At 39.5% G+C, this 14,359-nt stretch overlaps 2 protein-coding genes across 2 annotated transcripts in view; both read right to left on the reverse strand.

Moving 5' to 3' along the window:
- Window positions 1–1,974, reverse strand: part of rock2a (rho-associated, coiled-coil containing protein kinase 2a) — a 59,907-nt gene extending 57,933 nt beyond the window's left edge. The window contains exon 1 of the mRNA XM_062995417.1: window positions 1,505–1,974. Within this exon, the coding sequence (XP_062851487.1) occupies window positions 1,505–1,603 (99 nt within the window). The 5' untranslated portion in view covers window positions 1,604–1,974. The remainder of the gene's footprint in view (window positions 1–1,504) is intronic.
- Window positions 1,975–7,015: 5,041 nt separating this feature from the next.
- Window positions 7,016–11,583, reverse strand: c5h2orf50 (chromosome 5 C2orf50 homolog). Its single transcript, XM_062994896.1, has 3 exons — window positions 11,126–11,583; window positions 7,975–8,014; window positions 7,016–7,315 (listed from the first exon to the last, which is right to left on the reverse strand). Exons 1-3 carry the CDS (start codon window positions 11,359–11,361, stop codon window positions 7,118–7,120), a joined length of 474 nt encoding a protein of 157 aa, XP_062850966.1. The 5' UTR covers window positions 11,362–11,583; the 3' UTR covers window positions 7,016–7,117.
- Window positions 11,584–14,359: the final 2,776 nt, after the last annotated feature.

Consider the following 14,359-nt stretch of genomic DNA (forward strand, 5'->3'; position numbering starts at 1 on the left):
ATCTGAAGCTATGCTAACTAAACTGCAAAAGTAAGAAGGATTTTTTATAGTTTTACACATCCATGACGGTAGCAGTACAAACCAGCCTTGTGATCTCCAGAAAGAATATCCAACAATAACAAAGGACTGAAACAAAGCAAATGAGGTAATTGGACTCCAAACACAATAGCAATAGGACTTGGTGTTAAGTTAATTTAAAAACCTGCACATTTTGTTCACAACTGTTTTCGAGAAAGTTGATTAAATAGTTAAAGTTTATGTTTTTACTCTGCCTGTGTCTCATTTTACTGATTGTAGCATCTACTCTTAACAGTAACAGCTTAACAGAACTGTACAATTAACTGCTTTTTATAGGCGGTACGCTGGCTAAGTGAGTAGCACTGTAGCCTCACAGCAAGAAGGTCCTGTGTTCGATCCCCAGGTGGGGCGGTCCGGGTCCTTTCTGTGTGGAGTTTGCATGTTCTCCCCGTGTCTGCCAGGGGCTCTGGTTTATTCCCACAGTCCAAAGACATGCAAGTGAGCTAAATTGTCCATGACTGTGTACGATATAACCTTGTGAACTGATGAACATTGTGTAATGAGTAACTAACGTTCCTGTCATGAATGTAACCAAAGTGTAAAACGCAGTGATAGCTCAGTGGTTAAGGTACCGGACTAGTAAACAGAAGGTTGCCGGTTCAAGCCCCGCCACCACCAAGTTGCCACTGTTGGGTCCCTGAGCAAGTCCCTCACCCCTCAATAGCTCATTGTGTAAGTCGCTTTGGATAAAAGCGTCTGCTAAATGCTGAAAATGTAAATGTAAAGTGTAAAACATGACGTTAAAATCCTAATAAACAAAACAAACAAACATACGGTGGCTCAGTGGGTAGCACTGTCGCCTCACAGCAAAAAGGTCCTGGGTTCGATCCCCAGGTGGGGCGGTCCGAGTCCTTTCTGTGTGGCGTTTGCATGTTCTCCTCGTGTCTGCGTGGGTTTCCACCAGGAGCTCCGGTTTCCTCCCACAGTCCAAAGACATGGAAGTGAGGTGAATTGGAGATACAAAATTTGAGCTTGTGAACTAATGAGTAACTACCATTTCTGTCATGAATGTAACCAAGGTGTGTAAAACATTACATTAAAATCCTAATAAATAAATAAATAAATAAATAAATAAATAAATACTGCTTTTTATAAAGAGATACAATTAACATTGAGCAGAATTAAGTTCACTCTATTGGTCCTGCCCTCCACAACAGTCCCACTTTCTTATGTGGCCCCTTGGAAAATGTATTTGCCCACCTCTGCTGTAAGGAAACAAAACACACCATTATGACGTCACAAATCTGAATCCTTTGTAGTCCTGAATACTTTCCATCATTAAAAAGCCGCTCTTTGCAAAATTCAAACCCACATGCATGGAAGGCACTTCTACAGGGTGGATGTGCTGAAACCGGGCATGTGTGCATGTGTGTGCATGTGTGTGCAGGGCTCAGCTCGGTGTGCATGAAACATTCATGAAACTCACCAGCAAACTTTCCAGGTTGATAGCAGAGCGCGGGTCTCTGATCATGGCCTCCAGTTTCTTTAACCGCTTCTCCATCCTGCTTTCCGCTCCCAGCGACATGGTTAGAACATATCCTACAGCAGATCTGATAATGTTATTAGATCCTTCAGCCGGGATCCGTCTGTCCTGCTTCAAGTCTGCATTAAAAAAAAACAACTTAGCTGCTCTTTGGCCTAGAGACAAGGATCTTTTTTCCTCTGTATCTCTGTATCTCTTCCCCCCCAAACAACAAGTCCTGAATAAATCTGATCAATCCAAACCGGAGCTCCTCAAACTTCTTTGAACTTTGGACGTGAAAACTCGGACAATCCAACTCCAGGCGCCATGGTTCCTCTAATGATAATCTTTTGAATGTTTTATTTTAGGAAGGAGGGGGGTGTTAGAAGGCACTAGGGCGTTTTCAAGCCCTCCCTCCCCTCTCCTCTGGTTCTTCTCCCTCTCTTCTTGCTTATTTCCTCTGGATCGCTTTCACTTCAAATATCTTCTCTGTGCGTGTATGTTAGAAAAAAGCCGCGCAGCGTTCAACTGCGCCTCCGCCGCACCGACTGCACTCCTCGCCCGCTGTAAACTTCTCCACCGGACCGGTCCGCTGGTTAGAAATATCTCCAGAGATCCAGGAGTGATGATTAATAGTTGATTGATTAAGTCTGGATGTTTGTGAAGTTCTCAGCTCGCCTTTTGTCCGCTCGCTTCTTCGCAGTGACTCAAATGCAGCGTTCAAAACCCCATACAGGAATTACCGTAAATACCGGCTATGCGCTCATGAACGATGCAGCGCCGTAAATACCAGACTTTGTTGGTTTGTGCAAGTAGTGCATTGTAAAATTCAGCATCATGGTCGGGGTTGCTATGGGTCCGGTACCACTCAGAAAATACTGGAAGACTGAAATACACCCCTACAGAGCAATACACCGTCACTTTTACTCACTTTTAGAAACTATTTGAAGCTGCTAGTCCACCTACTAGATGTTTTGGGAGATAAGAGGACACATAAAGACACAGAAGGATTGAACCCAGGGCTTCAGGACCTGTGTCGCTGTGTGGCACCTATTGTACCATGAGTTATATGCTAAGATGATGTTTTGTCTATTTATCTATAAATATAATATTATAGCATTTGTATTAATTATATATTTGTTATGGTTGTTTTATTATTACTTAAACGAGTTATATTACTATTATTGTTACTGTTTTTATTGTTGTTTATTATTTATATTTAATATACAGTATTATTGTTGTTATTATTATTTTATTATTTTTAATTATTATGATTATTATCAGTCAAAAAAACACTAAAATGTTTATTATCTTACAGATACAGATACAAAGTATCTTTCCTTGCAAGCACAAGACCTGCATGTAATCACTAGTGCAAATCACTGGTGCAAAGCTGTTTGTAGGAAGTTTGGCATGTTCTTTCCTTGTGCATCTACTCCAATTTTCTTCCATCTCCTGAAATCATGCAGAATTTGTCCCTAAGTGTGAGTGAAGTTAACAGGTGAGTGTGGGATATCTTTTACTCACTTTTTAGAAACAATTTAAAGCTGCTAGTCCACCTACTAGATGTTTTGGGAGATAAGAGGACACACACGAAGACACAGAAGGATTGAACCCAGGGCTTCAGGACCTACGTCGCTGTGTGGTATTGTGCCATGAGTTATGTGAGTTATGTGAAGACAATGTTTTGTGAATAAAGGAATTAAAACTAGATCCTTTTGGCAGCAATGAACAGAATTGTATTGCAGGAAGAAAGTGCACACCAACACTAAAACCAGTACTAATTCATGAAACAATAAACAAAAAAAGGATTTTTTCTTACAGAGGATTGTCAGGGTAGTGTCTGTCATCTGAAGCTAAGTAGAAAACACAAGCAAAACAACAGCAATATGTTTGTATTTTATATCTTCTTTGTCTGTGTTCAAACTATAACCCACTTTAAAATGCTCACTTGTTAATGGCTGTTTATTCAAGAAACATATTGCTACCAAAGAATTTCCACCAGTTATTACATACAAGGGTTTGCATACTTACATTTACATTTTCAGCATTTAGCAGACGCCTTTATCCAAAGCGACTTACATTACAATTACAGTATACAGTCTGGGCAATTAAGGGTTAAGGGCCTTGCTCAAGGGCCCAACAGCAGCAACCTGGCAGTGGTGGGGCTTAAACCAGCAACCCTCTAATCACTGGTCCAGTACCTTAACCACTAGGCTACAGCTGACCCTACTTTTCCCCAAACTGAAGTGAATCGATGTTCTTAGTTAAAACAGAACGTTTCTTTTATCAGAATAAAGATTAGCCCACGTTGTATAAGCAATTAATACAAAAATTCAGAAAAAAAAACTCTAGCTCTACGGCGACTCAGGTCAGGATGGAGATGTTACTGAAGATCGATGAACTAATAAGAATTCACACATCTGTGTTTGTTCGTTTTAAATTTCAAACAATACAAGCTATATGGTAAAATGAAAAACTTCCAGCTCAGGTATTTAGGCTGCTCTTGAACGCTGCATGATTCCGCTTCCTCCGGTATTCCAGCAGTTCCCTCGTGCTGTTTTCCTCTGACGTCACCAAGCACGACGCCAGCTCTCTCTACCCATGAGCCTCTGCTCATATATATATAAATATACTGTATATTACATATAATGTAAATAAAAATACAACAAAAATAATTATTAAAATTATTGCTTTATATGCCGCGTTTATTAATTTTATTTATTATTATTATATTATATAATATTATTTTATTATATTATTAATTATATTTTTATTTTTTATATTGTTTTTGTCTTATTATTATTTAGATAATGATGATAATTATGCTAATGATGATGATGATTATTATTATTATTATTATTATATTTCAGAACCACCTGTATATTATTTATATATTACTATTATTGGTTTTGTTTTTTATTGTTGTTTATTATTACTTATATTTATTATTATTTTTAATTATTATGATTATTATCAGTCACGAAAACACTAAAATGTTTAATATCCTACAGACACAGAGACTGAGTAAAGACATCACCCTCTGGTGAACAGAGAATATTTCCTTCCAAGCACAAGACTTGCATGTAATCATTGGGTAAAGTGGGTGCTGCAAAGCTGTTTGTAAAGAGTTTGGCATGTTCTTTCCTTGTGCATCTACTCCAGTTTTCTTCCACCTCTTAAAATTATGCAGGAGGTCAATCAGGTTGTTGAATTTGTCCCTATGTGTGAGTGACTAAGTTAATAGGTGAATTTGGGATGTCCTGCGATAGATTCCGTGGATTAACATAAAGGCTCTGTATCCTGCGTGACCCTGATCGAGATTCATTCAGTCATTCATTACCTTTAATTCCGATACAGTAAATTATAGCAAAGTGAAACATAAGTGTAGACATGTCTTTCCTTATCAATGCATAAAACCTCATATACTATATGGTCAAAAGTGTGGACACCTAGTTTTAGGCTTGTTGGACATTTTATTTCAAAACCATGGGTCCCCCCCCCCCCCCCCTTTTCTGTTACATCTATCCCACTCTTGTGGGAGCCTTTTCACAACATTTAGGAGTGTTCCTGTGGGAGTGCCTTTTCAGTCAAATGAGCATTTGTGTGGTCAGGCATTGATGTTGGATAAGGAGGCCTGACCCATGTTTCAATTCATCCCAAAGTCTTTATGGACTCTTGTTTACATGCTTTCTTCACATATACCACAAAGATGAAAGGATATCACTTATTTCACATAGTTGATTTTATACAAGCTATAATTAGATGGGGTGTCTATATACTTTGATCATATACTGTATCGTTACAGCCCTAATAAAAGTGTGAAAGAATTCCACAAGGCTGTTAATCAGACCTTCTTCTAATTCTTTATTGATATTTGGCAAAAAAAATAAATGAATCTTCTGATGTTCAGGATTTGATTGATCTGTAGGACTGATGATGCTCTCTAGCACCACGAGTCAGTCAAATATGACTCAGACATAAAAAATCATTAAAATGCTACAGAAGGCATGAAATATAAATATTTGCCAGACAATCCACTGCCAGCACAGCTTGATTTGATCACCCATCCCGTACCCACTTCTACTGAAGGTCTCAATGCAAACTCCCACACACACACCCACACAAGAACATGCAGAGGAACCACAAACAAAAGCCTGTTAACCATGTCTGCATAAATAAAGAGGGTGGGAGGGGGGGGTGAAAGAATTCCTTTTCTCTTCATGCCAACATATTTGCATTGTATTCAGCATTATGTTGGTGTAGTGGAGCATCAGGTTATGTAAGTGCCAGACAATGGCAATATCCTGAGATTGCAGATTCAATCTTTAATTCTGACCATGGTCTATAAAGAGTTTGGCATGTTCTCTTTATGCCAGCTTGGATTTTTCTTCAAGTACTCAGGTATCCCCCTACCTTCTAAACATGCTAGTAGAAAATTAGCTAGTCTAAGTTCTCCCCTAAGTGAATGTGTACACATGTTGCCCTGTGATGGACTGGTGCCCTGTCTATGTCGTATTCCCAGATTGTGGCCAATTTTTCCTCCTAGAGAGGCTATGGGCCGACTGCAACCCTGATCAGGATAATTGGTTACAAATTAACATGCTTCCTTTCAGTATTTTCTGTCTGCACTCTTCACGTAAGACTTTTTAGGAACCTTCTCAAGAACCTTTTCAGGAACCTTTCAGGAACTTTTTCTGAGCCCAGAGATCTTTGTAAAACTTTCAGAAGCTCAAGGACCTTATTTAAAACTTAAGGCCCAGCAGGCGCAGAGGGATAAACTTAAAGAGTTTGAATCTCAAATATGCTACCGGCCCGCTGGGAACCTTTTAATAGGCACAACTGGCAGTGCCTGTACCAGACAAAACTGGCCTCTAAAGTCGGGTGGAAAAAGACCGGACTGGAAAGGGGACGAGGTCTTTGATGCTGTGTAAAGTCCCTGGTTGGTAGCCCAAGTTGACTGTACAGAGGTAGGGGAAAGGGGGGCAAATATAACCTCCTCAGGTGCGATCAGGGTCTCCAGCAGCAAAAACAAAATTGGGAGAAAATGCATAAATAAAAATCTAAAAGAAATGTAATAATATGTATGCACTCAATGATTTTTAATAACTGCTTCATCCTGGTCAGGGTGATAAACCATCACAGGTCTTTACACACTGACACATTTATTCACATACCACCTCACTTACATCTAGGAGCAACTTAGAGCAGCTAATCTACCTTCTGGAAGTCAAGAGTATACATATGAGACCAAGGGAGAGAATTTACCAGACCCCTCACAGACATTGACCAAAGGAGAGGTTTTAAGTCCTTACAATAAATGATGTTAAACTTTTAATATCAAATTAGATTTAGAAACTCAGGAACTCTGTAGAAATCTTTCAGAACTTCTGGATTCATTTCTTCTTCAACAGAACCTCTGAGACCAGACTTGCTAACTTCTCAATGTTCAAACTGAAGCATATCAAGAGGAAGTGATTAAAAAACTGATTCTGTTTATTCACTTATTCATGTAAATCTATATAATGATTTCTAGCTCTAATTTGGTTAACAGTGAGTCCAGATCGAAGCCTGATGTCAGCAAGGCTGCATTTCTGGACTTGGTTTGGTCTTTCGGTGAGTAGCTGTTAGCATTAGCAGTTTGTCCATTCGCATCATCTCTCTGCCCAGTTCGGTACACACGCGGCTGCCGATGGTCTGGTTGCTGGTGTTTGGGAGGGTATCGGAGTACAGAGAGACGTAGCTGGGGAGGGGCGTCTCTGTCCTCGGGTGACCCTGAAATGACAATAACAATTCCAACATTGGTAATAGTGCTGAATTCAAACCGTTTCTATGTGGTATGCACAAATACATTTTTTATTTCATATTAAAATAGTTCCCTCAGCACCCAGGTGGCGCAGCGGGATATTCCACTAGCATACCAGCACCGAGTTTCTGAACTCCTCGGTTCGAAACTCGGTGCTGCCACCGGTCAGCTGGGCGCCATATAGCAGGCAGAATTGGCAGTGCCTGCAGCAGATACTAATTGGCCACCGTATCTGCAGGGTGGGGACCAGACTATGTGTGGGTTGGTGGGTTGGTCTTCATACGCTGTGTAAGGACCCTGATTGGCGGAAGAGACGCCTGTGCAGAATGCAGGGGCGAGAAGAAGGGGGCTGTACACGTGTCGGAAGAGGAGTGTACAGCGACGTGCTCTCCTCAGATGCAATCTGGTATCTCTCACCAGCGGAAGACAAAATTGAGTGTGCTAAATCGGGAGGAAAATGGGAGAAAATGCATTAAAAAATAAATAAATAAACAAACTATGATGTGTAAATCAAAACAGTGGTGCTAAATACAAAACTGCAGGCATTGTAACACGAGTCAAAGATTTGTGAACTGGCCAATTAGTTTCACAGAACAAAGTGTGTAGGATTAGATCAGCAATTTCTTACTAGCTGGTCAAAGTTTTTCAGAAAACTCCAGTTCTTCTCCCTGAAAAAAGAAGATCAATAAAAAAATTTAATTAATAGTGAAATAATTGTGGAAAATCACACAAAAACCGTAATGTAAATTAAGATCTTCTAGGGTTGACAACAAATTTGGAATTTGGGATTTTGAATAGCCAGACCAGCGCTTGTTTATTTCAGCACTGGAGAACATGGTCCAGTTCAAGAGTTGCTTTGAAATTCGATTATTGTATCATGTTGTTTTTAATTCTCACGTATTAGAATGTGTGCAGTCAGAGCAATAAAATGTTTGCTCAATGTCTGTACACCTGAGGACCCACAATGGTACAAACAGCATCTGGGCAAAATCATTCAATCCAGTGATTGATATTATTGGTCATATTTTATGGAATTAATGTTTCATGTATCAAGGTGACAACCACACATACTGATTCCAGTCAGTGCCTTACATGTTCTCGCTATTCACCAGATCTTAATGTCATCAAAACTTTAAAAAGTTTTGGAGTGCAGACTGTGAAGTAGATCTCCACCTATTCCAAGAATGTTCAAAGCAGTTTTGGGGGTACATGTATTTCATGGCAGTTGTGTATCCAGTGGTAACAGGTGCATAAAGCAATTAAATAAAATAAATGACATGCTTCCAACATTGTGGATGCAAGTTTAGGGAAGGCCCTATCCTGTTTCGGCATGACTATGCTCTTGTGCACAAAGAAAGGTCTATAAAAGTCATCGATGACTGGATGACTACTGCCTGGTAGAACTCTAGTGGCCTGCACAGAGACCTGACCTCAACTCCAGTGAACAGCTTAGGGGTGAATTGGAATGTCGATTGCGAGTCAGGCCTTCATGCCAACATCAGTGCTTGGCTACACAATCTATTGACTACATAGGTGCACAATCACAACTATAAAATCTTGTGAAGAGATTTTAGAGAACAGTACATTTCAATTTGCGGTATAGCCTTTATCCAAAGCAATGTATAATTCTAGCCAAATACAATGCAAGCTTATAACTTATACATTTTAGTTATTTATATAACTTTTAGTTCAATTAATGCTGTGTTTGTATGATTTGTGTAAATCCTATTTATTTAAAGTATCCTCCAGGCCACCCAAGAAGGATGGGCCCTGCTGAGTCTGGTTCCTCTCACGGTTTCTTCCTGTAAATTTCAGGGAGTTTTTCCTTGCCACTGTCGTCCTCGGCTTGCTCAACAGGGGTTTTTTGTATCTGTTGTAAAAAGCGCTATATAAATAAAGTTGACTTGACTTGAATGCAAGCAGTTAAGGGTAAGGACCTTGCTCAAGGGCCCAACTTTGACACCTTGGTGGAAGTGGGGCTTGAACCAGCACCCCTCTAATTACTTTTTCAGTACCTTAACCGCTAAGCCACCACTGTTCTAAGAGTAGATGTTGTTAAACCTACAAAGGGGGTTAATTTCATATTAATAGCCAAAGTTCTGGAATAGGAAATTTAACAAGCTCATGGTCAGACAATTTTGGCTATATAAAAGCATGTTCTTTAAAAGTGTATTCAAGTTTTAAAAGATTTGCCTATAAAAATTAGGTGATGCAGATTTCTGGTATTTTGCTAAACAGTTCCACTAATTTAACAGCACTGTTAGCCCGGACTTTATATTTAATCAAACATTTTTAGTACAACCTACATAAATTATTTAAGTTTTTTTGCTCTACTAAAAAATGCAGAGTACAATGTACTCATTTGAGTACACATTTAAATGTGCTAAAAGATTTAAGTTTACTAAACAAAAAAAAAAAACATTTCTATCAGATTAACTTAAAAAGTAAAGTTAAGGTAATTAAACAGAAAAACTACATTTACGTGTAAGTCCGCCTTTTTTCAGCTTTCTGTTGGTGAATCAGGCAAAAATGATTTTCTTGTGTTCGGGTAGCCATTTGTTTTAACTTTTGTAACCTGTTGTTGCAAATTACTTTTTACTTTTCATTTAAGGCTTTTTGCAAAAGTAAACTTGTTTTTTGTGAAGTGGAACCTTTGTTAAACTAAGTGGACAAACATTTTCTTCCTCATTATGCTATTTTTGAGTAGCATGTACACCAGTCTGATGGGACTTTTTCATCTTCCGTCCAATGTTGGTAAGTGTTGTACTTTACTTAACAATTTTGTTTAAAATAAATGATCTTAATGTTGACACTAAATAAATAATCAAACAGCGCTGCTTTATTTGCCGTGTTTAGGCTACATGCTAGCATGCTAGCCTTCATACGAAGCAAAGAGTGTGCTGGCCTGCTTTATTTTAATCTTTAAATGAATGGTATTAATGTTGATGTTAATAATTCTGTTTCTTGTTTCTTTGTTTTGTTTTAGAGAGCTGCAGCCAAACGTTAAGAAATCAGCTTGCTGTGTGAAACTGAGTACATGTTCATGGTTACTGTGAAGAGCTGTTTGTGTTTCATCAAATCTTTATATACAGTTTGTACAGTGTTTAAGATGTTTTCTTGACATATTGTATTTTAAGTAAATACTTCTGAAGTGAAATAAAGAAAAATAATTTTATTATTATGTCTGTTTTTCTATAAACATTTCTAATTGATATTTAACGTAATTAACATGAAAACTAAGAAGAAATCAATATTTTTGTCCATTGAGCTCAATATAATAAGTAGAATTATTGGGAAAAGCAGTTGGTATAACCAAAAAAATTAAGTTTAATCAACTTGCCTTTTAGGTGTAATAACTTAAAGTTTTAAGTTATGCTAACTCAAGTTTTCATTATACATTACTTAACTTTTTTAAGGCAACCGGTTTCCTCAAATTTTTTAAGTAGATTGAACTTATCCGGGCTTATGAGGACAAGTTGAGAGAACTTACCTGGACGCATGCATACTGCAGCTTTAATGTTTGGAGTAAATGCGTTATAGTGCGTGAGTGAATTGTTGGTGTTTGTGTACAGTTACTACGGATTAAAGCTACATAACAGACATCAAGAACGCACCTATGGACCTCGCGAGCTAAGCAACCGTGTAACGCACACCATGCACTCCGGGCTCACCGGGATCAGGTAACGGAGAAACACCGTGTCACTTAAAGTGCTGATACACTACACGCGCTATTCAACCAGAAGAGCTACAAACTGTCCTCATTGTGCATTACGCATTACCATTCCTTCAGCCCGGTCCTCTCGGCGAGCACCAGCTCCCTCCACACGCGGTCCTGCTTCACCGGGTCTCTTGTGTCGGGGTCCCGCAGCAGCGGCGGCTCGCTCTGGGGTCGCGTCCCGCTCTGAGAGGTTCTCACCACGGACACTGATGACTGCGAGGTCAGGGCGACGTTCGGCCGCCCCGGTAACCGGTAACCCGCAGAAGTGGCGCGTCTGTTGCCCATCTTCCGCTCCATGGGTAAAACTACGCAAACTTAAACTTTGTTAACACTAATGTGTCCATAAAGTCCTTGTCATTCTTATGATCACAAGCTCCTGGTGTAGTTCATGAACCAGTTCATCATCCTGATCTTCATCTGCGCGCTGCAGTCGTCATGCCAGCGCAGTTACTACGTGCGCGCTCCTGTTCCGCTCTCGTGTTTACCGGATCAGTTTCCCAGGAGACCGCGCAGAGATGCAGCACTTCTATTCACTCAAAAAGCGCTTTGTTCATTCACAAGAAAGTGCAACATCCACACAGAACAATGCGCAGTTTTAGGGAACATTTAGGGGCGGGGGTGAGGGTGGGAAAGTTTTGCAGACACAGTTACTAGCCATCAGTTGAACACTGGTAGGGACCAGTGGTGGCTCCTGCCAAATCTCTTAGGGGCAATTGTTGAGATGATGGCCAAGGTGACCCGTTCAATGGGTAAATTAAAGCTTACATAATTAACATCTTAAGTCATCTGTCAGTTTGCCCTCACAAATAACATTGAACGTGGAGAGAGACCAGCTTTACCATTAATCACAAAATTAAGTAAAGCCTTCACACTAACAATTTAATTCAGTCTTTATCAGATAGCATTTTATGTTTTTATATCCAGAATAAAGATTGGCATCGAGGCTGATGTGCAATGAATAAAGAAGTACAATTAAACAATTGGGGAGATACAATAAGTGCAATCACAATTCACAATTTAAAAATTACATTACTTACTTGTAATTTACTTGTAACTTATGTGATTTTCCCCCCTTTGTAGATGCTTGATGTTTAAATTTGGTCTGGGTGGCCCTAATTCTTTAGTTGCTAATTTATCCTGATTACTACGATGACTGAGGTAATGGTAGTCATGGTGACGAGATCGTGACACCAGGTTACGTGTCATGTGACGCAAGCACGTAAGTGTGAGCCCTCCCGGAACCCATTTAGATTGTATTGCAGTGCCTGCAGTTTGAAAAAAAGAGCCTTAACATGAGAGTCTATGAGAGCAATCCGAGCAATTCAGTTAGACTGAAATCGCCCCAAAAGGGGCGGTACTGTATGGAACACAACTCAACGCTGATTGGACTACGATATTCCAAGGTAAGACAGACTGTCCAGAACAGTCACAGCTGTGATAGAAAAATGTATTCTCTTTCGCCCTTTGGTGGTGCGTCGCCCGATCGCCCTAAGGAACGAACCGCCCCTGGTAGGGACCAACTTTGCCGGGCTTCCTGCCACTCTAAACTTTAACACTTAAATGAACTTACTGTTTATTTATTTATTCATTATTATTTTGCATTTGACAATATTGGCTAATAGTGTGTTGTAATGGCAGAGATAAGGGATAATAAAGTACAATCATAATCATATAAACAGTGGACAGTGGTAGCCTAATGGGAGGGGTTTTGAGTTATCAACTGAAAGGTTGAGAGTTCGAATCCTAGCTCCGCCTTGCAGCCACTGTTGGGTTCTTGAGGAAGGCCCTTAACCCTCTCTGTTCCAGTGGCGCCAATGGCTGACCCTCTAACCACAGCTTTCAAACAAGCTGGGATATGCGAAGAAAAAATTTCGTTGTACTGTACTGTACATCTGTATATGTATATATGACAAATAAAGCCATTCTATTCTATTCTGTTCTATTCTATTTTAAACAGAAATCTCTACTTTGTTATATAAAGCCAAGTACACCTATGGCACCAAGGTTTAGAAATTGTTTTTATTGACGTACAAGTGCACTCTCTCCTCCTCTCATCTGGTCCTATTTTCAAATCTCTTCAATATTTGCTCATTTTCTCATTCACCTCCATGTCACCAGCTTTCACTGCCCTGTCCTCCTACCCTTTGTCTCTTTACCCTGATTGCACCAGAGTTTCTGATGGTATTTAGGAATGGAGTTTTGACCACATGTGATCTATCATATTGAGAAACACTTATCTCTTGTACTACTGTATACTTCCATCTTTAGTAGACTAGTACTCATTTTTTTACTGTTCTTAACTTACTTTTTTCTGACCTCTGTCCAAAAAATGGTAGTGGTAAATGTTATTGCCAACCATCCTGTTGCTCATAATGCCTCCTTCTGAATGAAAGCTGACTGAGGTAAAAAAATAAAACTACTTAATTAATCAAACAAGACAAATACAATAATGTGTGAATCATACAGTGACAGTTAGGGGGTCAACTTATATTTATATATATTTTGAGCATATCTGAATAGATTACAGTTTTGCTATAATCCAAGAACCACCGTAAAATGTGTGCCATGAATTAGAATCTGATGAAACACAGGTGATACAGTCCACAGTCAGGCACGATTTATGTGGGCATGGGCATAAACACTACAGTGCAAGTAAGAAGCTGGTAAGAAGTTTGTTGCTGATCATATAGCCATATAGTTTTCTTTCACTATTCATGCACTTTGTAAAGGGTGCAGCCAAACCAGCCCTATTTATACGGTTAGGCTTGCAGTGGGTCTGGGACCACCCAGGAACACTGCAACAATTCATCTTATGTTATCACACACTTACCTACTAAGGAGAACATACAACATTTCTCACAGCCAGTGACCAAAATCAAGGCCTGTGTTGTGTGAGTGAGTGGATAAGTAAGTGTGTGATACCCTGTATTGGTACTCTTTCTGGACTCTTCCCACCTTATCCTTAGTGTTTCCAGGTAGCTCCGGAACAACTTTGATCCTGATTGTGATGAAGTGGTTACTAAAATTGAAAACAGAAAATCCTTTGTTCCCAGAGCCATTAGGCTCTTTAACTTTATACAGGGGGGGCGGGGAGGAACTGAGGACTGAATGTATAACAGAATTGTGGCATATGTACATGTACAATTAATCTATGTATGTGGGTGAGCACGTGTGTGTTCACATTTGTGGGCAACTCGTGTGTGTGCATTTGCACAGACAGGCACATCTGCACCTTTTGTACATTACATTAATCGGCACATTTTCTTATATGTTCTTACATTTTCCTATATCTGCA

Source organism: Trichomycterus rosablanca, chromosome 5 (assembly GCF_030014385.1).
Source record: "Trichomycterus rosablanca isolate fTriRos1 chromosome 5, fTriRos1.hap1, whole genome shotgun sequence".
Lineage (NCBI taxonomy): Eukaryota > Metazoa > Chordata > Actinopteri > Siluriformes > Trichomycteridae > Trichomycterus > Trichomycterus rosablanca.

Coding starts and splice junctions, on each gene's coding strand:
- c5h2orf50 (XM_062994896.1), bottom strand. CDS start 11,361: ATGGAGCGGAAGATGGGCAACAGACGCGCCACTTCTGCGGGTTACCGG. Junction 8,015..11,125: donor AGGACCGGGCTGAAGGAATG/GTAATGCGTAAT, acceptor TTCTTTTTTCAG/GGAGAAGAACTGGAGTTTTC. Junction 7,316..7,974: donor TGAAAAACTTTGACCAGCTA/GTAAGAAATTGC, acceptor TTGTCATTTCAG/GGTCACCCGAGGACAGAGAC.